Genomic DNA, 26,963 nt, shown 5'->3' on the forward strand with positions numbered 1-26,963 from the left:
TCAACAGTCCTAAAAGGTAAAAGTTCTTTTGCAGTTTCTACTTCAGGACATACTCCAATGCCTCCATATGCTTTTCACTAAATCAAACTGATTCTTTTTTTTTTTTTTTTTTGAGACAGAGTACTTACTCTGTCGCCCCAGCTAGAGAGCCATGGCTAGAGTGCCATGGCGTCAGCCTAGCTCACAGCAACCTCAAACTCCTGGGCTCAAGCGATCCTCCTGCTTCACCCTCCTGAGTAGCTGGGACTAAGGCATGCGCCACCATGCCCGGCTAATTTTAATTTTTTCCATTTTTATTAGAGGTGGAGGGAGTGGGGGGGTGTCTTGCTCTTATTCAGGCTGGTCTCAAACTCCTGACCTCAAGCAATCCTCCCTCCTTGGCCTCCCAGAGTGCTAGGATAACAGGCGTGAGCCACCATGTCTGGTCCCAAACTGATTCTTAAAAGACAGTCAGGGCTGAAGGTTAAGATTAGGGAATTATTCACAAATCTCTTTAAAACTTTTGGGAAGGCATGCAGGAAGAGGCTGTAGACTAAGAGAAAAAGGTCAAACACAAAACCTGAGGGGTTGCCTGTGTTTAATTATACACAGAGGGAGGGAAGCTAGTGGAAAACACTGAAAGCAAGTGATCAAAATGTACAAAGAGAACTAAAAGAGAGTGATTTTTACAGAGGCTTAGAAAATCAAAAGCTTTAAAAGCTTAAGTATTTTGAAGCAGGCCAGATACTGAGATGAAATAATTGAATTGGCTAATAGGAGATAAGGGGCTATTTTCCACTGTTGTCCAATTTGGAAGCCACTAGCCACACGTGGCTATTTTAAGTTAATAAAAACTAAATATAATTTTTATAATTCAAAATTCAATTCCTTGCTTGTAATAGCCACATCTGAAATGCTCAAAAGCTACATGTTGCTAGTGTCTATCATATTGGACAGTTCAGATTATAAAACATTTCCATCACTGCAGAAAGTTCTGTTGGGATGTATTTTTGAAAGCATCTAGTAGTGCAGAAGCAAGATTGCAATGGGGGAGATGTTTCCTCTCACATCCAAGTATAAATAGTTCCCAATGTCTGGTTGATTTGACCCCTCCACCTTGCACTCACCTCCTCACTTTTGCTCTTCAGTTTTGGTCTCATCCTTTCTTTCCTGAACTCACTGAAATGGCTGCTTATCTGCCTCCCAATTTCTGTTCTTTCCTCCTTCTAACTTATTCTCCACACAAATCATTCCTCCACTCAACAACACTCTCTTTTCAATGTCACTTTTCCTGACCAGCTAGCCAACCTTAACTTTTATAATAGCCCACTGTGGTGCAGTGTGAATTCGGGCATTATATCAACATTCATCATAGGAAGGCGATTCCCTCGCTCCCCAGGTTTCCTTCCCTGCACTCGCATAGCTCATAATGCAGGTATGATTATAATATACTTGCATCACAAATAACATTAAAGCAGGAATAACTGTTAATCATCACCCTCTCCTGTGTCTTTTACTTCTGATATCAAATATTGTTTGTTTTCCTTTGCTGGGTCCCAGTTAGATACTTCGTTACTTTTCACTTCACCAGTGCAACAAACCATCTTCTAGTCTCTCCTCCCACCTTCCACAAGAAGCTCTGGTCATATCACTTAATTTCTCTAATCTTCCCAGTCCCCCACCCCCACCCTTAGGCCTACAGAATAGAATGACGTTAGGTTTTCTAACAATCTGGCCACCTTTCTGTCTTCCTTCCTTCAACATTTTTCCACAAATCTTCCTATTACTCACCATTCCCCTGGCACGTTCGTGCATAGCCAACTTCCTTCCCTCTTGCCCATGAGATCATCTTTCAGACCCTAGGATACTCTCCCATACCAAAGATTCAGGAGGAAATATGCACAAAGAGCCCAAGGTGGCGGGGGCACTATTGAGGGACCGAAGGACACAAACTTCTTTGACCTTGTCCATGTGGGGAGCGACCTATAAAAATAAAGCTGCCCTATTAATCGTTACTATTTCCCCAAATAAGACAACTGAATTTCCACCGTAATAGACAACACTTTACAAACAAAAGCACTTGGCCGAGAAAGGGTCTATACGGGGTTCTGGGAGGCGAAGGGGATTGTGGGAGCTCTGTTTGTCGCCCCGCTGATTCATGGGAAATGTAGTGCAGTTTTCTCCAACATGGCCGCGCCCAGGTGAGGTGATGTGCGAGTACCCGCCGCCGCTTTCTGGGTCTAGAGTGGAGAGGCTGGCAAAGGAGAGCACCTGCGTGGTGAGAACCCGGTCTGAGTCGAGGCGGAAGTGTGTGGCACTTCTTGCTGGCAGGCACATAGGCTGCAAATCTCTGCTTCCTCTTGTCAGCCTCTTCTGGTCTTCCCTACCCGCCTCGCCGGTGTGGGGCTGAAAACCTAGGGAAAGGAGGGATGATCTGGGCGGGTGGCGCTCTGTTACCATCTGTGGGCAGTAGGACGGCTGTGCGTTGTGTGGTTCTGTTTGTGTTTGGTGCAGTGCTCACGTGGTGTCTGTGTGAATCTTTTGTTTCTTTGCGGGGGGTGGGGGATTGGAGACAGGCGGTTGCAACCTGGGTCGCGTTAGTCTGGCGCTTTGAGGCTTTTCTGACCAATGTCAATCCAGTGAAAAGCAAAGGCAGTGCTAATGGCGTGATCGCTTGCGCAGCTGATTGTTCTTGTGCTCTTCTTATTTGAGCAATCCCTGCGACCCTTGGGCTTCTGGTGGTGTCAGCCTGTGGTTTTGATTATAATAATTTCATTGAACAATTATTGTCAACTGTATGCCGGGCACAAGGTCTGTGCCGTCAGGTAGATGATAATATTCTGGGTGAGCCCAACACATACAGGTAATTATAATACAATGTGAGAACTCCAGAGACAGGGATACATACTAGGTGTTAATGAAAACGTGGAAAAAGGCTGCCAAACTCAGAATTCCAGAGGAGGAGGAGAGCTTTAGGAGCTAAGTTGGCAAATTCAATTTAGGTTTATTCAACAATGTGCAGTAAGTGTACTTCAAAGAGTTAAAATGGGGTGACAAGTGATGACATGAATCTTTTCTAATCATTTTAAACCTTTATTATTTTTTTAAAAAAATATATAATGCAATTTGAATAGCTATTAAACTCAAAAGTCATGAAAGAAGAAAGCTCCCTTTTATTCCTGTCCTCATCTATCCATTTCCCCTTCCTGGAGGCAACCCATACATATCACCAATTTTTTGTGTATTCTAAAGATTTGTATGGAAGCTTTGTATACCTGTGCTGCACTTTAAAATCAGGCCTCATTTAATAGGAATTTAGAGTCTTTCTAATCTTTGCTATTAATTAAGTATAGTTTACATACAAACACAGGAACATTTGTTTATCTTGCTTGATTTGTAATAGGTTCTCTGTTGCTCAAGGAGGGCATGGACACTCATACTACCATTATGACTTAGGGCACTATCAAATAGGATGTATTGGGGTTAAATTTACTAACAAGCAAGTAGCATAGCTTGTGTAATCTCATCCCACAAAGAGTATGCTTAGGCTAGAGGTGGCTGGACTGGACTCAGCGTGACTAGTATCCTAGTAAATAATGACCTCACTCCCATAATATGGCATGGAGCATCCAAGCATTTGTGCAATAGTGGATACTCCCTAGCCAGGGAAATGGCCTTATAGGAAAGGGCTGAGCAGCTGGTATCAGCCTATTTCTTGTTAAGGGGACTCAGATCTGCTGGGCCAGCACAATGCCAAGCTACTGGAATGGAGGAAAAATGAGCCTCAAAAGCCATGTGGATTTGTCTTTCTTTACATGCAATAATATTGCATGACTGAGGGAGGGAGAAAGGAAAGGGGACGGCAAAAATGTAATTATGAGGCTCCATCTGCTGGTGCTGGACTCTCAGTGGCAGACTTTTAAAAAGATGTATTTTGCATTTTTTCTTTCTCATTTCTTCCACTTTGAAGTCTTTGCTTATGTGAAATATTAAGAAAAAATTCTGTAATGCATTCATCCCTTGTTCTCCATGACATACGGCAAAGTTGGTGTTGCAAAGATGGAGATCTTGGAATGCAATGGCTATAAAATAGCTCCTTCGAAGGCCCTGAGCTATTCTGTGTCTTATTAAGCCATTCTGATCTTCTTCTGAAAATAGTAATATGGTAGTAAATCAATTTAATTCTCCTGAAAAAGCTATAAGATGGGCACTATTATTTTTATACCTATCCCTATTTAGAGATGAAGAAACTGAAACACAGATGTGTAATTAACTCACCTAGGAGCATACAGCTAATAAGTGGTGGAGCTGAGATTTGAACCTGGAACCTGGTCTCCTAAACACTGTGTTATACTGCCTCATAGCACTGAATGAAGCTCTGGGGTAACAAAGAAAAAATATGCTTTAATCCCTGTCCTCAAAGAGCTCCTAGTTCAGTGGATAGGAACAGATATTAGAACAAATAATTATAATTAGTGCAATGTTGGAGATATCCATTCAGTTGTCCCCTTCTTGTCTAATGATGACTCCTAAAGCTTTCTAACCTCTTCCCTTTCCTTGGAGCCACTTCATATTGTCACTTGTGAGTGTGACATTGCAACTGTATATCTGACTAGTACCTTGAACATAGTAATATTATATCCTTAATCTGACTAACTACCTCCCTTCCTGAGCAGCTCTTCCTGACCTTCCTCCTTTCCAGTTTTGAAATGACATGATTAGTTTCTCAGTCACTCGGCCTTATCCTTTTAGTAAATGATCTTTGATTCCTTTTTTCCTCATGTCTAAGTAGTCACCGACACCTATTGATTCTACCTGAACTTTGCTTTTACCCTTCCTCTTTCCCCTCTCCTGCTGTTTCCTTTCTTTCTACTCTCCAGCCTATATCAGGCATTTCTACTTGCCAAGCTGGATTATTGCAGGTCTTCTTAACTCTCATCTTCCTAGTATGCTGTCCAGCCAGCCTGCCTCAGTGGCCTTACCTTCTATCATATGTACCCCATGTGTTAGGAAGCTGGGCTGCTGGCATTTCATTAGACTTGGTATTTTCCTTCTATACTTAAAGGTTAGTAATTAGAGCTTTCACTGTTTATGAACTGTTTTGAAATATGATTTTGCTTAACTCCTTAAATTTGTTTCTTCTGTTAACTTTGCAGATTTTCAAGTGTGTAGAGAGTGGAGGGTCTGCATACTCTGTTTGCTCTAAAAACATTATGCCTGCACCTCACTGTCTTTGCCAGACATTTCCATTTCTGTTGAACTCCATGAATACCTTCCTTTCCCTATGACTTGATAGTGTTCTTATCCTTTAGAGCTCAGCACAAGTCACCTTGTATTTGAAAATCTTCCCAACTTTTCCAGTTAACATTCATCTTATTTTTTGTCTCTAATTCATGTCACACCTAAAGACTGTACTGTTAGCACTTAATTATATTAATATAAAGATGTGTCATATTCTTTCATTGTTTAGTGTTTGTCTTCAACTAGCTTTTAAACTTATTGAAAGCATAAACCATGTACTATATTATAGTTGTATACTACAGGTGCTGAGACCATAATAGGCACTTATTTATCCCTTCAACAAATATTTATTGAACAACTACTGTATGCTAGCATTCTACTCTCTTGGAGTTTATATCATGGTGGGGAAGTTAAACTAACAGATGAATCATAACAAATTATGGTTAATTGTGTGAACAAAATAAAATAGACTACTGTGATAAAGCAGGATATAGGGTGCTGATTTGGATAGTGTGATTATAGAGGCCTCTTTGGGAAAATACTTAGTAACTACTTGCAGATTGACATATTTCAATAAAGTGAAAGCATCATTTTATGGGATGCTCATTTCTGTTATGTAAACAATTATAGATATAAATATATGATATATACAGTTTTAAAATAATAGAACAAACACACCTACCATCTATCTTAAGAAATACCTTTTATGCGCCTATGTGTCACTTTTATATCAATTTTCTTTCACTCCTCCACAGAAATAACCTCTCTCCTGAATTTTGTGTTTATCATTTCCTTGCTTTCTTTTTAGTTTTACTATATATGTATTTCTAAACAATATATGGCTTTTTGATTTTGACCTTTATATAAATGGAGTCATACTGTATATTCTTCCATGAATTTTTTGTTGTTTCTACCCTCGCTCTCTGCTCCTTTTCCTCCCACCTTCCCTCCCTCCTCCTTGCCTTGCCTATGTTGTGATTGTGAATTTGTCTATGGTACATTTTACCTAGGACTTCCTAAGTAAAGGGATTCATCATCTATGAGTAAAATAGCATACATAATGGAGCTATGACATTAGAACATTTTTTAGAACCATCAGAGATGTTATTAGATGTTCTTAGATATTCCTTTATTTTATGTGTATGTTCTTCTCTTGGTTAATGAAAGGTAAATGAAACATTTAATAAAATTGTCACATAGAAATATTTATAAACTATAGAATATAGATTATATGAATAGCATCATTATACTTGTTCCTTCAGGACTCTTAAGATTGACATTTTTTACTGTTTTTTTGCAGTATTGCTATGGACAGCAACCATCAACATAATTACAAACTCAATAAAACTGAGAAGAAATTCTTAAGGAAACAGATTAAAGCCAAGCATACTTTGCTGAGACATGAAGGCATTGAAACAGTATCCTATGCCACTCAGGTGACCTAAAACTATTGTTATCATTTAAATGAAAATGTGTTGACATGTTAATGTATTATATTAATATTTGTTAATAATTGCTCAGGGCTGTAATTGTTCAGATAAATACACATATGATAGGACCTGCTGACTTTCTGTTTTGGGCCATAGCTTTGTCTGTAGTTTGAAATTCTATTGATTGTGTTGCTGAGTGAGAAGAAGTTGTGGGTATACAGTAATAATAATAACACTATACAAATCTTTTCAGTTTGCAGAGCATACTTATATTTATTATATTTAATTCCCTAAATATCCTTATTGAGAAAACTAAAGTTCTGAGAGGTTATTGATACAAGCTAGCAAGTGGCTAATAGGAACTTAAAGCTATTAATAGATCTTCTGGATTCTAATACAGTTTTCTTTCTTCTGATCTTTCTTCTCTTCCCAACCTCACTTACTTTATAAAGTATTTTGATTACGTGCTACAAAACATTTTTCTTTTATTAGACCTTATTGACAAAGCATTTTCATTATCTGATCATCTAATTAAATGAGATGAGAAATATGAGGAACTATGAAATTTCCTGGGCTATGAATTAGAAGAACTCAGTTTAACTCTGAGTTTTCTCCATTTATTTGGATTTGAGGAATAACCTTTGATCTTGGCTTTCTTCATTTGTAAGCAGGGCATAGTATTGCATACCTTTTTACCCCATTGGCTTGTTGGAGTCTAGAGAATCTATTGGTACTTACATTCAAATAGTATTTGAATGTAAGGAATTCTTACAATACTATTTTTGGTTCACAAAGCTATAGAATAAGAGTAAGAAGGAATCTTAGTTATCATTTAACTGAGGATCAAACATAAAATTGTGAGGGTGGAGCAGGGATTATAATTTAGGGCTGTTGACTCTCAGACTGATACTCTTCCCTTATGCTTACCATGCAGTCTTCTGTGCTGCATTAGTTTAGGAAGGAGCAGTCTGTTGAGGGACATTTGAATTTAGCAGGTAAAAGGCCCATACTTGGAGTTAAATATTGTTGACTTCAGAGAATTTACGCCAAATTCCTATAGCAAGTATGGACTAGATACTAGATTAGAATAGAATAGATTAGAATTAGTATGCTTGCATAGACTTGACTTTTTTAGCCAAGAGCCACTGAGGCTGAGAGGCATTCAGAAAATTAAACTGCTATGCCCTACTCTTATCTTTTCCCAAGTATGACTTGCTTTCTTTTCCTTACAGGGGCCATGAAGAGAAGTAGTAAGAGAAAAAAAACAAAAACAAAAACAGGCTGAGTTTCTTTGCTATCTCTGACCTTGTTTCTGGTTGGATCTATCTTTTAGGGTCCCCAGAAGCTTTAATCTCACCTCATGGCTTCCAAAGTGGCATTTTATTTAAGCTCTGATTATTTTTTTCTCTACCATGTTTTGAAAGGAAAAGAATAAAATTGTAGAGGGACCTTTAATTATATTTTATTTACCTGGAGGAGAACAAGTATTCTTTTAATGATGTGTTATAAATATAGGTTCCTTTGTTCAAATTTACAGGTTTATAAGATTTTTCTAGAGCAGTGATCCTCAAATTGTCAGGACTGAAGATAACTTCAAAAAATATCTAAATTCACTGCTTCATACTTCTTAGTATTTAGAAAATTGCTTGAATAATTATAAATAAAATTATTATATTTAATTATATTGTATAACTCACATGTAATGGGAAATAAGTTCCTCCCTTCTCCTACCCACTACTTCACTTGTTTTGTGTGGTTTGCCTGTAGAGTTGCCCAAAAATCACCTGGACAGCGTCTGTGAGGACCACTCACCCAGTCATGCCTCATCATCTTCTTCCATTCATAGATGGAATAGTGTACCCTTGAGATTTCTGTAACTTTTGTAATTCCTTAGATTTAGGAAATCAAAATGCTTTTGTAACTATGGATGGATATAACCAAATCATTTTGGTATTTTAATTAATAAACTTCATTAAAGAGGTCCAGGGCAAGTAATCTAAATTTTTTTATGCCATATTATACAGTATTGTATTAGTGGGTTTGTTTATTATGTGTATGTGTATCCTTGCATACATATAAGGTATTGGCTGTCCCATGACAAAACAGAGTTTTACTTTTCTTATACATTTTATAATTATTCTATTATATCCTTTTCAAACAAGGTTCTAGGTATTCTCATTTTGTATAGTAAAACTAATTCACTATGTACTAACCTTGACCTTAATATGAATCAGGGATCGGCAAACTACTGTCCTCAGGCCGAATCAGGCTTGTGAGCTAAGAATGGTTTGACATCTTTAAAAGCTTGTTAAAAAATAAAACTGAGATTATGTGACAGAAACTTACATGGCCTGTGAAGCATAAACTATCTCCTATCTAGCTCTTTTCAGAAAAACTTTGCCAACACCTGGTATAAGTGAAGAAATTGATGACAGTAGACCATCTATGGCTTACTTTTGTTATACTGTGGTGTTTTTAGAAGTCATAGATCATAAATTAAAGATCTTAACATCACACAGAATGGTTTTTAAGTATAGAGACTGTATGGGTGGTAGGCCATAAACGTCAGAATAAAAGTAGACTCCTTCGCCTTGCCATAATTTCCTTGAATAAAGTTTAGTACAGGACTAAACTTTAATTACAAACTGATCAAATTAATTAGACTGAATTTACCTAGAGGAAAATTTTCCTAATTTATGTTCAGTAGAACTTATAATTGATTTTTCTTTGAGCCAGTACCTTTACTTTTTGTTTTTAGTAAACATTCTATAATGGTTATATTAAAAGTGTAGATTCTGGAAACTCACAAATATGTTTGAAACCCACCTCTAATCGCTGCCTTAACCTAACTTGTCTGATCTTCAGTTCTCCCTCTGTAAGGTGGGGTTAATATTACCCAAATAAATTCACTCTGTTTTGAAGATTATGTTAATGAGGATTAATTAGGTAAAAGCATATAGAACAGTCTCTGACAAAAAGCAAATGTTATGTAACTGCTTGTTTATTCTCCTCTTTTCCTTTCATTATGTTAAATTTTTATGTCTGAATAATATTGTCCTCTTTTAATTTGCGTTTATGGTGATTAAGAAATGAATGTTTTGCTAAAAAAGTTATTTAAAAATCGATATTATTTGCAACATAGGAGCACTTTTTCTTCCCCAAATATTTAGTAAATTGGTTTATATGCTTTGTATAAAATTAGCAAACCAAATAACCACTACAATGAAACCTTTTTTTCCCTTAATTACGTCTTTGTAGAAATCTTATTTAAAAATAATCTTATTTTAAAGAGATTCATATCAATTGCTCATGTTATTTCCTTTTTTTCTGTGTTTTAAGAACCTGGTTGTTGCCAATGGTGGTTTGGGAAACGGTGTGAGTAGGAAACAACTGCTCCCGGTTTTAGAGAAGTGTGGACTGGTGGATGCTCTCTTAATGCCTCCCAACAAGCCCTACTCATTTGCAAGATACAAAACTACAGAAGAATCCAAGAGAGCCTATGTTACTCTCAATGGAAAAGAAATAGTAGATGATTTAGGACAAAAGATCATTCTGTATTTGAATTTTGTGGAAAAAGGTATTAACATACAGTTGTATTTTAAAAAGTGGTTCTTGCTTTTGTATGAGTTTTCTTTTCATAGACATAAGTTGGGGGGTTTAGTTATTGTGAAAGAAAATGAGGACAGCAGGTTAGTGGCCCATTTTACTTTAACAAACATTCTTTAAGTACCTTTTAAATAGTTTGTGCGTGGGACTAGTAGTTGAAGGTACAGAGGTGAATAAGACATATCCTGCCTTTAAGGGAAGGTGGTCCCTCCAATCAACAATGTATTTATTATGTATGTTGCTTATTTTGGAACGCTCCTACCTACGTGTGCTTTTCAAAGTTTAATATTAAGGATTCAGATCACCAATTTGCTTCATAGTGTCTACCCAGAAGCTTTGAATTAATCACTTAAGAATTCATTGTGATCAAAGTGGTTATATGCCAATCTTCATATTTTTGGAGAAGCACCTTTAGCCTCCAGGTTCCTAAAACTTTATGGTAGTGCTGTTCAATAGAACTCTCTGTGATGATGGAAGTGTTCACGTCTGTGCTATCTAATATGATAGCCACTGGATAGTGTTATTGAGGAACTGAGTGATTAAATTATTTAAACAATAAAGGAGCTCAGTTTAGATATCCTGGGGGTGGGTAGGTCAGTGTAATCTGATCAGATTTATCTTTTTGTAAAATAAGACTGAAAAACTTTTAGACTCGTTTAAAGATATATTTTATTTTTATTTATTTATTTATTTATTTATTTTTGAGACAGAGTCTCGCTCTGTTGCCTGGGCTAGAGTGAGTGCCGTGGCGTCAGCCTAGCTCACAGCAACCTCAAACTCCTGGGCTTAAGCGATCCTACTGCCTCAGCCTCCCAAGTAGCTGGGACTACAGGCATGCACCACCATGCCCAGCTAATTTTTTCTATATATATTTTTAGTTGTCCATATAATTTCTTTCTATTTTTGGTAGAGATGGGGGTCTCACTCTTGCCTAGGCTGGTCTCGAACTCCTGACCTTGAGCGATCCACCCGCCTCGGCCTCCCAGAGTGCTCGGATTACAGGCGTGAGCCACCGCGCCCGGCTTAAAGATATATTTTAGAAATTACACTTCTCAGTGTCCATATGTATTAATTTTAAATCTGATTTAAACTTTACATAGTTTAGAAACTAGATTATCCTTGTACATATTTCTGATCAATTTTTCAAAACTGAGTGGCTAAGGAGTAAGTTTTAATCAGGAAATACTATCATTGGGTTTTCTCCCATGCAGTACTGAGAACACTCAGTAAGAATTGCACCAAGTGAGTTTTGGAATGTTCTTTATTTGAAATCCTTCATTAGATCCACGTGTACTTCTAAGACTGTAGCAATCACGTATCTAATTGGAAATCATTTTTAATTGAGAACAGAACTGAGTTAGAAATAATTTTGATACTTGCTTTTATATCTGCTACCTGATAGCTACTGAGTAACAAATATGAGAGGTATTTTTAATTTTGTTTTAAAAAACATATTTAGGAAACTAAATCCAAATTACTTATACTATGAATTACTTATCTTTAAGGAATTCCTTCCAAAGTTTTCCTTCTATAATTTAAATAAATAATATAATGTCTGACACATAGTAGGCACTTGTATATATTTATCAAATGATTTACTATGTATGTTTCTGAAGTATTATTAATAGAATCTGGTAGATAATTATTATTTTTATGACTTTTTTATGTTAAATAATTCAAAGATTTAATTTGCCTGGCAGAAAAGCTTCAGAAATCTTGCCTGTAATACGAATGATCAGCTCCCTAACAGTAAATGTGAATACAGTATTCCCTTTATCTAATAGTAAACTCTTTTTTCTTTTCTTTCTAGAGCTATACTTATCTAAAACTTTGAAGGACACCAGAACTTAAATTATTTTAATACACAATAGATAATTCTTCATGAATGATATTTTTTATTCTTTATAAAGTTACATGTTATTTTACATTTTCTCTTACTTGACCATATTTAGTATCAAGAGACTAAGAGCAAAAGTGAGCATTTAAATTCTTATATTCATTATTTAGAGACAATCTGACTTTTCTTTTTTTATGGAGGTGCATACTGTGGATATTATGAGAAACCTTATCTCTTAGTGAGATTTAAAAAGTGATTTAATCATGTTCAAACAGAATATTAGAATAAATACTGTTCTATTTGCTATTGGTAATTGCAGTAGGTAAAATGTACCATAATTTTGATCTTGGTCTTTGTTTCTGCACTTTTAATATATTGTGTGCCTTTCAGTGTTCTTATTTCTGAAAATGAGGATTGGGAGTTTTGTGAATTGATAAATAGCTCTTGAACAGAATTATTTGTATACAGGAACTTTTAGTTTTGTATGTGACTATTTTAATGTGTTTTCCCATAGCACAATGGAAAGAGTTGGGGTCTCAAGCCTTACCGCCAGGCCTCATGGTAATAGAGGAAATAATTTCTTCTGAGGATGAGAAAATGCTTTTGGAAAGTGTTGATTGGACAGAAGGTACAGATAATCAAAATTGTAAGTAAAACTTTTAAAATCTGATATTTAAAAGTTTCTGCAAAATGTCATGTTACTGCTCTTCCTCCCTTTTTGATTTATTAATATTTCCTTAAAATTACTGAAAGTAGCCTGAATCTAATGTTAGAAGGGTCATACTAACAACTATTAGGAACATTAATAAAAATGACATTTATATAGCTATCAGTTATATAGCTCCAAACTGATTAATATTTATTACCTAACATTTATTATTACCTAACTTATATTATTTTTTTCATTCCTCTCTACCCTAAGGCAAATTTTCCATGTGGAATCAGCAGTTCAGTACCAATGTAGTAAGAGCTTCCTGGAGATATTTGTAAATTAGAGTTGCTCTTGACTCTTTCTAGATCATTACTAGTCTTGTGAGTGGCAGTGTATATGTTTAGCTTTCAGATTGATTGGGTGAAATTCTTTAAAAGAGTTTGTTACAATTTTAAACTTGAAAGAACAGCAAAGGTGGGGCAGAATGGTTAATTTTATTAAAGACAGTAATTTAACAGTTAACAGAAATTACCATTACTAAACTAATCCTTACTCAAAATGTTGACTTTGAAATATACGAAGGAATGCAATTCTTTTGCTTCCCAATAGTTTACTTTCTTCTCTTCACACAGTTCAAAAATCCTTAAAACACAGAAGAGTAAAGCATTTTGGTTATGAATTCCACTATGAGAGCAACAATGTAGATAAAGATGAGCCATTACCTGGGGGTAAGTAATTGTTAATAAATTCTGGTTCAGAAAAAAAGATTTAATACATTAGAAGCGTAATATAGTTGGTAGGGCATGTTTCATATGTCATTTGTAGATAAATTTTCAAAACAATTGGTTTAAAGTGTTTTAATAAATAGTAGTTTTGTTAAAAAAAAATCAAACATATGGATAGAGCTAAAGTTCCTCTTCACTACTGTCCTTGTGTGCACACTTCTCAGAAGTATGTACTGTTAACAGTTTAGTATATGTATATCCTTCCAATTCTTTAAAAAATGAATTGCATTCAAATACATATACACCTATACAAGTGCATAGTTAGTTGTTAACATATATAGTATTGCATGGCATTATGGCATACATTGTATATTCATATATTACATGTATCACACCAACTTGTCCTTTCCCTCCACTGTATGTCTTAGAGATCTCATATAGATTTTTATTTTACCAAATGACCCATAATAACATACTCAATTAGTTCCCTATTGATAGACATTTAGGTTATTTCTAGTTTTTAGCTTTTATAAGTAGTGCTACAGTGAATATCTTTATGCACCTCTTTATGCACTATGCATGAGTTTCTTAAGGGAGACTCCAAGAAGTAGACTTGTGTCAAAAGTCATGCTCATTAGAAATGTTAATAGATGCTGACAAATTGCCTCCCCAAACAGCTATACCAGTGTATTCCCACAAAATGTATACCCCGTTCTACCCACCCCTACTGACATGTGGTATTGTAAAACTTTTAAATTTGTAATTTCCTGATTAGTAGTAAGGTTGGTCATTTGTATTCCTTTCCTGTGAATTCCTTTACATCTCCTTTGCCAGTTTTTTTCTAATGGATTGTCTAATTGATTAAGAATTTACTATATGTTATGGATAGTAATCCTTTGGTATAATTCTTTATTGGAGCTAAATTTAGCTATTTTTTTAAATGACTTTAGTCTTTCCTTCTATCATGAAATAACTTTTATGACTCCAATAAAAGTAAGTTAGTTCCACTTTGAAAGATTTTTTTTTTAAGGGAAATAATTTAAAATAATTAAATTTGAAATAACAAAAAGAAAGTGGTCAAGTTAACTTCCAATATGTAGTATATTTTTATAATTTTATTGCTATTTTACAGAATAACAAAATTGTTAGTACGGTTGTTCTTTTAGACTTTTTATTTAAAAAAATTAATGTAATAACTTTTAAGATTCTTAATTTTTATTTTTACTTCTTAATTTTGTTTTCCTTGTGAGTTCATTGTTATATTAATGGATCTGACTGCTAAATTAAAAGCTGAGTAATTTTTATCACAGTGACTTTTTTTATTCTTGGGTGAAACATGCAACGTAATAATTTTAGTTTTGTCATTATGATTACTGACTTTAGGTCTTCCTGACATTTGTAATAGCATTTTGGAGAAATGGTTGAAGGAAGGTTACATTAAACATAAACCTGATCAATTGACCATAAATCAGTATGAACCTGGACATGGTGAGTATTTCTTCTTTTAAAATTTCAATCATATATTTCAAAACTAAGTAGCTTACATAACTCTCTAAGATCAAAGATGTTATTTTTTAGCTTAAACTATTATATTACTTTGCTTATGTTTGTTACCTGTGTTGACCTCAATCCCTTGCAAATCTACACTTCAATTCCGTAAGGAACTTGCATCTCAAAGTGTAAATAGACTGACACAAACAAGTTTGTGTGTTTTTTTTTGTTCCCCTCTCAAAATTTCACTTAGAAAGGGAGACAATGACTTGAAAAACATAGGAGACATGTGTCATGGAAGAAACTAAATAATTTACAGATACAGAGGAGGATAATTGGTTGGATGATCTTTTTCTTTCTACTCTTTTTGAGAATGTGGAAGACAATTTGAAGATGGCATGTTGGGGAAAAATCTTTAGGCTATTGATTTCTTGTTAGCAGCATCTTCATCTGATACTTGTAGTAATCAAATGATTTTAAGGGTTTTATTTATTTATTTTGGCTTAAACAACAGAAATGTATTTTTTCACAGTTTGGAAGCTGTGAGGTCCAAGATCAAGGTGCGGTGGATTGGGTTCTTGTTGAAGGCTCTCTTCCTGGCCTGCTGTGGGCCACCTTCTCTCAGTGTGCTCACAGGGCCTTTTCTCTGTGTGTGAATGCACAGATATACAGAACTTCTGTTTCTTATAAGGCCAATCTTATCAGATTAGGACCTCACACTTACGGTCTTTTTAATTTAAGGGTTTTATTAATGGCAGGAATTGTAGAGTTTTATTTTCTTTACTACATTTGTCACAGTGAAAACTGAAGGCAGAACATAGTGGAGTTGTTATTAATACTTCACCTCTGAGTTAGAGAGACATACTGACCTTGTCACTGGCACAGCTGGACAACTGGAGATTGCTCCCATAACATAGGACGTGAAGGAGCATGTGTTAGATCCTTCAAACCAGCTATCTCTGAAAAAGAGAGAGGAAAGGGCTGAGCCAAGTGAGCTTGGCTTTAGACCAACCAATCAGCTGAGGCATTCCTTGTTTATCTTATTTACCCATCTCTCTTTCCATTGATCTGTAAGCTTCTTGAGAATGGGGACTGTCTTACTTGCTTTGTGTACCCTCACCATGTAGCAATGTTTCTTTTACTTGAGAGGTGCTTAATTAATATAGATTGATAGATCTATGGAGGAAGGCTTATCTTAATTATTGATCTGTTTAGTCTTTACACCTGGCTGTTGCTTTTTTTCTGCAAGTACTTGGGAATCTGGTGTTCCCAGGAAAAAATGACTTGTGTTTATCTTTCACGTCTTCTTTTTGGGCTAGAATTGGGTAAGTGTCCTAGTTAAGCAGTGACTCCCAAGCCTTGATTTTAGAATCAAGTCCCAATGGCACTTTAACTTGAAGTTAAGACATTTTTAGTTTAGATTTAGTTTTAATATATTTTAGTTGCATTCACCCTAAGTGTTTCCTTTTAACTGAAATTATAGTACCTTCCCAATTGCCAAACAATATTTTCACCATACTAGTGTGAGGCTATATTTAGAATCATCTTAAGTCTACTAAAAGGAAAAATGGAGTGACATGTTATCCTATTTTCCATCTTAGGAATTCCTGCTCATATTGATACACATTCTGCTTTTGAGGATGAGATCGTTTCTCTCAGTTTGGGGTCAGAGGTAAATGTTCAAACATTTTTATTAGCTATCAGCATATGTCTTACCTTGTACAATGCCCTTTTCATAGGATTCACCCACATTCTTAATTAAAATGAATTAAGATTTAAAAATGTAAAGGAAGGCACCATTAACACTTTGATTTCTTACAAATGTGAAATTATCACAGCCTCTTCTTTTAAATGTCCAAAGTTTTATCTGTCAGCTCATCGGATGCCAGGAAAACACTTGTAATTTAATTTTTTATTTTATACATATCGCTTTTAGCAAAATTAAAATCTCGATTTCCCTTGGCACACCCTGGCCAACCTTTGACTTACTGATACAGCATCGCCATCTAGTGGCAAAAGGTAGTAGCTGCAGGCTGTAGAAAAATGAAACAAAACTAAAATGTGTGTCTAGAATTTTGATAAACATTTAAAATATATTACCTGATTCAATCTCTTCAAAAACTCTAAGCAATAGAAGGTAATATCTTCATTTTTTCAGATGAAAAATAAGAGACTCATGCAGATTCATCCATTTGTTTTTGTAGTGGCACTTTGCTTGAAATCCTAAAGAAGATATTTAAAGTGTGATGTAAGGTGATTCAGGCAAACTACTGACAGAATTTTAGGTAGAAATCAGAATTTTAAATCTAGAAGAATCCTTAAAATATGAGGCCATCTAATCTCACTAGAGGTTGCATTACGTTCTGATCTTGTTCTTGGAGACAGATACTGTTTACCAGTTTTTGTTTTTCCACTTTTGTATAGTTCACATCCATGCTTTGGTTTCTTAACCTTTGCTGAACTTGTGTGATCATGTTGATAGTGTAACTAGACAATCAGTGCTGTTTCTTTGATATGACAAAACTGTCTTATCAACTACATGTGTGGAGTCTTAATATAGGTGCTTTCAAAAATAATGAGCATGAGAAGGAAAGAAGTAGCTTTTCTCTGGTTTATTTTTATTTTCATCCCCCATCTTACTTGTAGCTTTAGGGGACCAGTGAAGAACATCTTTGTTTTCTTTCCCCCCAACTGTGTAACCAGTTGAGAAATGAGACAAAAGATAATTGAATTTCAGAGTGTCAACTTTACTACTGAGAAAACCTATGACAGAATATGGCTTTAGATCTGTATCCAAGTGGATTTGTTAATATCTCACCTCTGAATTAGAGACATACTGACCTTGTCACTAGCACAACTGGAAATCTTCTCTGTTGAGGCAAGGGCTGCTCCTGTAACATAGGACAGCCGTCCCCAATGTTTTTGGCACCAGGGACCGGTTTCATGGAAGACAATTTTTCCACGGATGGCGTGGGGGGAGGCGGAGCTCAGGCAGTGGTGCGAGCAATGGGGAGCAGTTGTAAATATAGATGAAGCTTTTCTTGCTCACCTGCCACTCACCTCCTGCTGTACACCTCCTCCCCCACCTAGTTTCATGGAAGACAAGTTTTCCACAGAGGGGAGGGGAAAGGGTGGTGGCGGAGCTCTGTAGCCCAGTCCCTAACAGGCCATGGACCAGTACTGGTTCGCGGCCTTCGGGTTGGGGACGGCAGACATGGGACATGAGGAGCATGTGTTAGATCCTTCAAACCAGCTGGCTCTGAAAAAGAGAGGAAAGGGCTGAGCCAAGTGAGTCTAACATTCAAAACTTCTGGAGTAGACAAGTAGATCTGGTTTGTGGGCTAGAAATAAATATTTACTTTACCTTGTTTGATCATTTTCAGTTTTTATGCATTAAATTTTATTTTCAGTTTTAAGAATTTTCTCAGAATTTATGCTCTGAAGATTCTCCTATTTTTATGTAATTTTCTTATCTTTCAAGATCTCTTGGAAGCCAAAATTCCGTTTTGTATTAATTGGGCAAATGAGAGTCAGTGCTGACAGTTCTTAAAGTGTACTCTTCATCTCCTTTATATGGAGTAGGATCTCATTTTTTCATGCCCCTGCAAAAAGAATAATGGCAAAGACATATACGTATTTCACTAAGTAGTCTGCTAACAGAGTCTATTTCACAGCATGACATCATAAAATAGAATATTCTGCTATATTGGAAGATTTTAGGGTACCCATTCTTCTATCTTTTTGGTTAAAATTGTGTATATTTACTTTGTAGCAAGAAAGCAGCATTATATCATTCCAGCTGTACTGTAGCACTAGAATAAAATTTAGAAAATCAGTGGCATTCAGAAAACTACAGTAGAGGCCTGCTTGGTGATATAGTTGATGCTAGTGAGTTCACTTAAATTAGGGAGTAATAACAAAAGATACATGCATACTTTAAATGTTTTAACCTAATGCATGTAAATTCACTCAAGGATATTTTGTTGTGGGGCCAAGGCCTTTTTTCTCTGAGGGTCCACAGTCTGCCTTGTCTTTTCCAGTTTCCATTTCTTTAAAGTAAAGTGAATGCATAAAGACATTCATGAAACCATCTAAGTGTAGGATTTTATGTATTGATGTTTTTATATCCAATATTTTATTATTGAATTATCACATCTGTTGCAACAATGTATTTATTTGCTCACTTTTATTGAGTCTTTCTGCAACATTCACCTTGGTTTATATAGAGAGATACTATCTTTTCTCGCTCAGTGTTCATTCATCTGTTTAATATTAAATTAAATAATTACAATGACAAGGGTAACTGGAACAAAGAGGTTTGGAAACATACACAATTTGACTTGTTAAGCATGCAGCTTTACTGGTGAGAATAGAAGTGCATGAACATATTAGAGAGTTGCCTATCATGAACAAGCAGTCAGGGCATGAGAGTACTTTGCAGAAAGAATGGAACATATGGTTATTTAAATAGATGTTGGTTGAAAAAGTGTTTACTTATGTGACTAACATTGTCCTGGGCAATGTGTGGGATACAAAACTATTTTCTACCTTAATTTTTTTTCCCCCTCAGATGTTAGACGTGAATATCCAACATTCTGAAAGGGATTTTAACTTGTCTGAATCAAAACTTACTATCTTTGTCTTCTGCCATTAACCATAGAGAACAAATCTGTGTTCTTTCTGGGTTTCCTGCTCTGGCTAATGGCCCCACTGATTACCAATCAATCAGTCGATTCAGAACTTGGGAAATACTGTTGACATGTATTTTTAGAATTATAAGCTTTACTTTTAAGTACTGCTTTATTGCAGCCCAGGTTTTCTTTTGAAAACTGCTTTGTGTTAGGGAGGGAGCTCATACCTCAGGCTGAGAAAGAATTCTTGACTCAAAGATTAGGATAGGGGTGGCTTGCTTGGGCTTTTACTGGGATAAAGGATAGAGAATAGTTGTTGTTGTAAAACAAAAGCAGAAGGCAGTTGTGTTTTTTTCTTCTCTGCTAGACTGGCTTTATTATGGCTTCTTGGAATGTGGTCTGGCTGATGTGGAGGAGAGTCACACTGCTTTTTCTGTCTGCTCACTACTTTTCCAAGTGCTGTAAAAACAGACTCTTAAAAAAACAAGGTAATCCACAGGTGATTAAGCAAACAAAGGGGCAGTTGTGTGCAGTGATATTTTTCTTCTGTTAGATGGTTTACTAGCAGTGGGGTCCTTTCACTTTATAGAGGTGTAACTGACAAATAATAAACTGCACATACTTAATATACACTCATGAAAGCTTCACTACACTCAAGATAGTGAACATACTCATCATTCCCAAAAGTTACCATATGCTCTTAGTTTTCCTCATGCACTGAAGATTTCATTTACTTTTTTTCTGGCTTATGTTATTGCTCTTGTTACATTTGAGGGTGACTTGTTTATTTTTCTGGCTTCTTTTAAAATTTTTTTTCTTTTGTTTTCTGTGGTTTTATTTTGATGAGCCTACTAATTTTGCTTATTTTGATGAGTTTGTTTTTTCTGCTTGGGGTTTATTGAGTTTCTTAATCTCTGGATTGTTTTTTCCCATCAATTTTGGAAAGTTCTTAGTCATTGTCTTTGCAGATTTTTCCTCTGCCCTGTACTCTCTCTTCATTTACCTTTTCTCAGTATTCTTTATTATACTTATCCTGTCTTCTATGTTTTCTATCTTTTGTTTATCCATGCTTTACTCCAAATAGTTTCTTCTGTCACCAATTCTTTCTTTTGCCTTGTCTAATTTGATTGTAGTTTCCTCTAATTCCCCTCTCTTAGGTCATTAAATATGAAATGTCCAATGGTCAAGTAACAGAAAAATGTAAAATAACTGAAAAAGTTAAAGCCTGTGTATATTGTTTTCAGATCCTTGGGTCTGAAACCTGGTGTTTATACCAGGGCTAGATTCAGCATTAAACAAGTCAGGAGACTTGGGTTCTAGCTCATCGCTATTAGTAACTTTTAATTGACCATGGAGAAATCACTTTGTTTCTGTGCTTTCTGTATTAAATTGAAGTTAGCACATAATGCTTGCATTTTAATTGTCGTAGGGAGTTGATAAGCAATTAGTAATAATAATAGCAGCTACTATTGCTTCTATTCCTACCATCATCAACACTGCCATTACCATGATGATCACCACCAGCGGCTAACTACCTATTTTATGCTAGGCAGTATGGTAAATGCTATATTAAATGACATTTTCTTTATGGGGAGAAATTCAGGGTCTCAGGAATAGATACACCCATGATCATTGTTCTTATTACTCTATCTCATTGTGATTATTTGTGTATATGAATCTATTATTTATTTTGCTTAAGAGGAAAGCCTAGAAAATAAACAAATTTAAGCTAAGTATTTATAATATTCAACATGCTCTGTTTCCAATCTAGCATCTTTTCTTTTTTCAAGCTTATTTTTCTGTTATGCAATATATATTTTGTTCTCCATTGTGCCATTTGGCAACGTGTTTAGAACATTGAGTTAAAAGATGCCTTCTCTTTTCATTTTGCATTACACTTGAGCCTAGCTAGACAAAACAGTTCAAAACCATCTGTATTTGGGGGTGAAGAGGAAGCGATGGCAGAATCTATTCATTCAACAGCTGAGACCTAGTTTTGGAAGGCAGAGTTGTATTTGAATGGTGGAATTTGCCAACTTCTGCTATAAAGTAGATTTTTTGTGATGTTTTCTTTTAAAAATTTTCCTGATCTAATTTTGCCTATTCCACATGTGCGGTACTGCAGGCATGTTCCCAGATGTGTACCCTAAATGTATACAGAAGCATCAAATGATGTTCTGCCTCTCATTTTCTCTCTCAGCAGCGATGAGAAATAAGTGCCTTTGGACTGCGGTGGTATTTAGCTGCTGCATATATTAATATTACTCAAGGGCCCACTCTTTTATGTCATACAGCATCATCACAGTTTATCCCCTCTTATAACCAGAATATAGACATCTGTACTTTATAAAATTGCTGCTGACTGCAGGACAAGGGAGCAGAACTTGTTTTCTTTTAGTCATTTTCAAATGGAAGGTCTTGTATGTTGACTTCAGGATGTGTTGGTGACATTGTCTCTTTTCCTTTGAGTTTCACAAGACTTGGTAATTTTGGGATTCCAACTTTCAAGAAATTTAGCCAAGTGGATTTAAGTCTCCTGTGTGTGGTTTTGTTTTGTTCTTGTTTTTTTTTGTTTGTTTTTTAAATATTTCTTGCCAGTAGGACCCAGGGAAGGGAAATGGGTTTGTGGTTGGCCTTGATTTTAACTTGTCTTAAAGGAGCAGGCTGTCTGACATAGTTAGAAGATTTAAAGGCCACTGACATCAGCCATTAATCCCCAAGGGGTCTCCAAGGCAAAATTAATATCAATTCCTTTGCCCTGGAAAAATACGGCATATGAGCAAGCTTTTCTTCCAGCTACCCTTCAGCTTAGCAAAGTATATTTCTGGGGGTATCATCTTTTGTGGAATCTTCTTTTTGCTATTTAAAATAAAAAGCAAACTCTTAATTCATTTGGGTCAAATGAAAATGTTAGCACAACTATAGAAGGTTTGCATTTGGTAGGCTGTAGGAAACAGGTAGACTTTCAGCTATGAAATATTTTCCCCAGTTAAATATAGTAAGTTCTGGCCTCTCAGCTCTTACCATTCTCTGTGAATCACATATCATTCTTTACATCATATTGTCACTTGTCCAGATACTCTTCAGGGCTTTCTCTCAAAAGGTTAATGATCTGAGTCTGTTTCTAACTATTAAGGATCAGAATTAAATTTGTCTTCTTTCTCAGAAGTGTTCCCAGTAGCAATATATTCTTCATTATCCTGTTTTGCCAACATGGAGATCTATTTATTCCTTCTTGTGCTTGTCTGTCATCTGTCTTATCTTTTCTTGGGTGACAGAGTGATAACTGTGTCTGGGGTCTTCATTCTATTGTATTTTGGATACGTAAAGGTTGTATAAGATCAGAGTATCTATGGTTTTTGTTTGTTTGCTTTGAGCTGAACATTATCCTCAGTCATGTTCCATGAGTTTGCTGGGGACTTGATCTTTATTGACTCTGCCATCTCAGAAAATAGAGAAAATAGGTAAAACCAAAAAGAATAATTGGAAAAACCTCCTGTGGAGCAAAACTGTCACATGGCAGAATGATTCAGCAGTTGCAGGGGAACATTATTGATTGTGAATCCTTAGTGAATTTTTTTTAAAGTCCTTTTTTTTTTTCTTTTTGTCTTTTAACAAACATTTAGTTAAGGTACAGATACTTAAATATGAAGATACTGAAAATATTTTATTGTGATGATAGAATGTTCTAAGAAAAATTTAATTTTTGTAGGAAATCTACATTTAATTTTATAAATAAAAGTTATATCCTTAAATTTAAAAAGCCCTATATTGTCAAATATATAACAAAATAAATTTCAGAGGTGTAAAGACTTTAATGTAAAGAATAGCATGAAAATCTGTAAGAAAACAGGAGTAAATATTTGTCTGATTAGGATAGGGGCTTTGTAAGCCTACAAAGAAATAGACTATTTTTGTGTTTTATAAGCACAAAACAATAGATTGACAGCATAAAAAAATGCAAAACTTTTAGGGCCAGCTATTTAAATTATAGGGCCCAGTTCAAAATGAAAATGTAGATTTCTTGTTCAGAAAGCAAGAAAATGTACCATTAAAGGTAGTAAAATATAAAATCTTTTTCTTTTCTTTTGTGGTCTCATTTCATCTTGTCAAGGTGTTTTTTATTTGTTATTTAATGTCATTCTTAGTAAAGAAATCTAAATTTAAATTATTGGTATGAATTTTGTCACTTTATATTGCATGATACTAGTTTTAAATACAAATATAAGAACACTTAACTCATATGTGGAATCACCAAACTTAATTTGTATTTTGTACTTGTACATATTTGTGTGATCATTTTTACCTGAATAGTGGAAATGCTGCACAAAACTAACTCAGCTGTAACTGTTTTTGTTTCACTTCTTGATATGTGCACATTCTACTAACACTATCTATCTTCAGCTTACTGAAGAGTAAGAAAGGACTGGAAGGAAAAGGAGCTATGGGCTACGAGGAGCTCCAGACTGAAATCCCATGATTTTTAGGCCTTACTATAGACAATTACAAAGGCTTTCCCTAGCTCTTCTTATGGGGGAAACCCCTCTCTACCCTAGACTTAATACACAGCCAGTGTGTGACTGTCTGTCTCTAAGCTGAGTTGCAATAAATGAGTCAGGCCTCCCTGGCTGGTCACGCTCTTATGCCTGTTGGCATTCCTAGCCCAGGCACCTTCATTCCCAGGTCTCTTTATCTGAGGCCTTTGTCCAAGGTCCACTTCAGGTAGCTCTACCAAGGCCACCTTGTAGGGGGAGAAGCGGGAAGCCTCCAAGACACTTTTCCTTACTCTGACTTAGTACTCGTTACTTTTCAGCTTCTAGTCCTTTCCCCTCACCCATTCCCTGACTCCTGGGTTCATAAAACTGTTTTGTTTGGGGCTTCCTCAACAGTGAGGCGATCCCCATGTCTGCCATGATGCACCTTACCCTTGACTTGTGCAATGTTTAGTGGGGGAAAATGGAATGGGGGGAGTCTGGTTTTAGACCTTTGCTTATACTATTGCAATAAGTGATCAACTTTCATTTTTTAGCTTGTTGCTTTAATTGGCTACTCTGACACCTGGCAGCTGAGCTCTTTCTTTCAGCTCAGGTGAGCTCCTGACAGGTTGCCTTATCTTTCCTTTTTTTTCTGTGTCATCATTTTTTTCACTGTAAGTGGTTGGCTAATACAGGAAAGTTACACAAGTAAGAAAGAATATAACAGTGGGGTTCCTCGGTTGCTTGTGTTTCCTACAACACTATTGCCTTCTTTCTCTGCCTTTGAAGCAAGTTCTGGTGGCCTTTCCAAGCTACTCACTCAGTGGTAGATATAAAATGCTTACCTTGTACTCTGATTTTCAGTGAACTTTCACACTTTCTATGCTCATGGGACATTGTGAATGCATTGCCCAGATGGGCCTCAAGGAACTGTTGACAAGCATGTGGTGTGTATTTCCTCTGCTCACGAACATGCTCTGTTGTTCCATCAGACATCATTTAACAAAACACAAGTTCAACGATAATGTTAAGAATTCTAGGACAGTGATAGCAGAGCATTAAACCTAGTGTGGAGGCCCTTCTGTGCACAGAGCCCTGGACACAGGTTGTATGTTCATGAACCTGGCCCCAAAAACTTCTATGCAATACATAACCATAAATGAAAAGGTAACAATTAGGAATGGTTTGTAATTTAAATCTGCAGTGATCTGCAAGTTAAAGCAATAATGTATGGTTTATTTATTTTTTGAAATTAAGATTTTTGAAAGAAAATCATATTCCTGTGTTGGTGAAAATATGATCAAATAGTTTCATACTGCTAGTGGGAGTGTAGATTGGTACGGTCCTTGGAAAGCAGTTTGTCTGTCTATATTAAGAACTTTTATAATTGTTCAAATGGTTTGGCCTGGCAACTCTTATTCTAAGATAGAAATTATGATAGAGGTTTATTAAGTTGTTCATTGAAACACTATTTATTATAAAAGTTATAAATATCTTAAATATCTGATAATACAATATTAAGGTAAATTATGAAATGGCCATATGATGTAATATTTTGCAGCCATTAAAAGTGATATTTCATATATGAGTAGTGTTTATTATACTGTATAATGTGAAAATACCAAGATGCCATATTTCATAAAAAATATGTGTTCAATTACATAAAATTTCGGCTGGGGTATGGTGCATACCTGTAGTCCCAGCTACTCAGGAGGCTGAGGTGGGAGGATCTTTTGAGCCCAGGAATTCAAGTCTACCTTGGGCAATATAGCGATACCTTGTCTCTAAACAAAAAAGAAAAAAATCAATTTTATTGGAAAAAAGTAGATCTGAATGTTATCTCAGGAGAGTTAGATATTTTATTTTTTCTCTAAACTTTTCTATATTTCATTCATTTGAAAATGTATGTTTAAAGTATATGTCATTATTTTTATATTGGGAAATTCCTTTATTTTACAGTAGAGGATTTGTGCTTATTAGGTTTATTATTATTTTGCTTAATCATTTTTAAGAACAATTATTAGAAAAATAATAGACACAGTGTATATTTGAAAGTTTTATTTCTTTTTGTATTCTCATGCCTGGCACTGTGTCTAGCACAAAGTCATAAAATAAATTTTTATTGAGTGTAAAAAATAGCTTTGTTATTTTGATACACAGCGTGAGGTGAGTCAATGGACCCAGTTGTTACTAGTTCTTAACATAATGGTTTACAAAGTAGGTGCTCAACAGATGCAGCAGGAAGGAAAGACAGATCAGCGATGATCATCAGTAAGCATCTTGTGTGTCTTTTAACACACTTCTTATAACATTGGGCTTGTTTGGTTGCATATTTTTCTTCTTTGAATGTCGGTTTGTGTATGTCAGGATAAGTATTTACAAATTCATATCATCTTAATACATCTCTTGTCTGTTCTGATTCTTTAAACTGAAATTTTTCTATTTGAAAATCATTACTCTGTTGATAAGAGGGAATGTGTTTGAATTTCACAGATACATGTGTATCATGCATTTGTAAAATGTGTTGACTATTAGTCAGAAACTGTAACCTCCAGGTGGGCAGAGAGCCCACTTATTCACTATTGTAGCCTTTGATATCTCACACAATGATTAATAAATATTTGTTTGATGAATGAATGAATGAGAGTCTAGTCTTCTAGAATATTTTCCCATCATGGCAGTTTTCATTTGGAAATGGATTTCCTTTAAGCCACAGATGATTGTTTCTAATAAAGTAATAAATATGCTCCTTATTCTTTCCTGTGTGTAGACTTTTGCTTCTATTAAGGAAATCGAGGACTAGGCACAGTGGCTCATGCCTGTAATCCCAGCACTTTGGGATTACCGAAGTGGGAGGATTGTTTGAGGCCAGGAGTTTAAGACCAGCTTGGGCAAC

At 35.5% G+C, this 26,963-nt stretch overlaps 1 protein-coding gene across 2 annotated transcripts in view; it reads left to right on the forward strand.

Annotated features, from left to right (window-relative positions):
* The first annotated feature begins 2,166 nt into the window (after positions 1-2,166).
* The window catches only part of ALKBH8 (alkB homolog 8, tRNA methyltransferase), a 50,567-nt gene continuing 25,770 nt past the window's right edge, over positions 2,167-26,963 (forward strand). The window contains exons 1-7 of one of the 2 annotated variants that reach the window (XM_069468980.1): positions 2,167-2,180; positions 6,521-6,656; positions 9,990-10,227; positions 12,608-12,739; positions 13,378-13,473; positions 14,854-14,958; positions 16,563-16,633. In XM_069468980.1, coding sequence (XP_069325081.1) covers positions 2,167-2,180; positions 6,521-6,656; positions 9,990-10,227; positions 12,608-12,739; positions 13,378-13,473; positions 14,854-14,958; positions 16,563-16,633 — 792 coding nt within the window. Of the gene's footprint in view, positions 2,181-6,520; positions 6,657-9,989; positions 10,228-12,607; positions 12,740-13,377; positions 13,474-14,853; positions 14,959-16,562; positions 16,634-26,963 lie in introns of those variants that run through there. The other variant, XM_069468981.1, reaches the window with a different exon arrangement.

The sequence above is a fragment of the Eulemur rufifrons genome, chromosome 6 (assembly GCF_041146395.1).
Source record: "Eulemur rufifrons isolate Redbay chromosome 6, OSU_ERuf_1, whole genome shotgun sequence".
Lineage (NCBI taxonomy): Eukaryota > Metazoa > Chordata > Mammalia > Primates > Lemuridae > Eulemur > Eulemur rufifrons.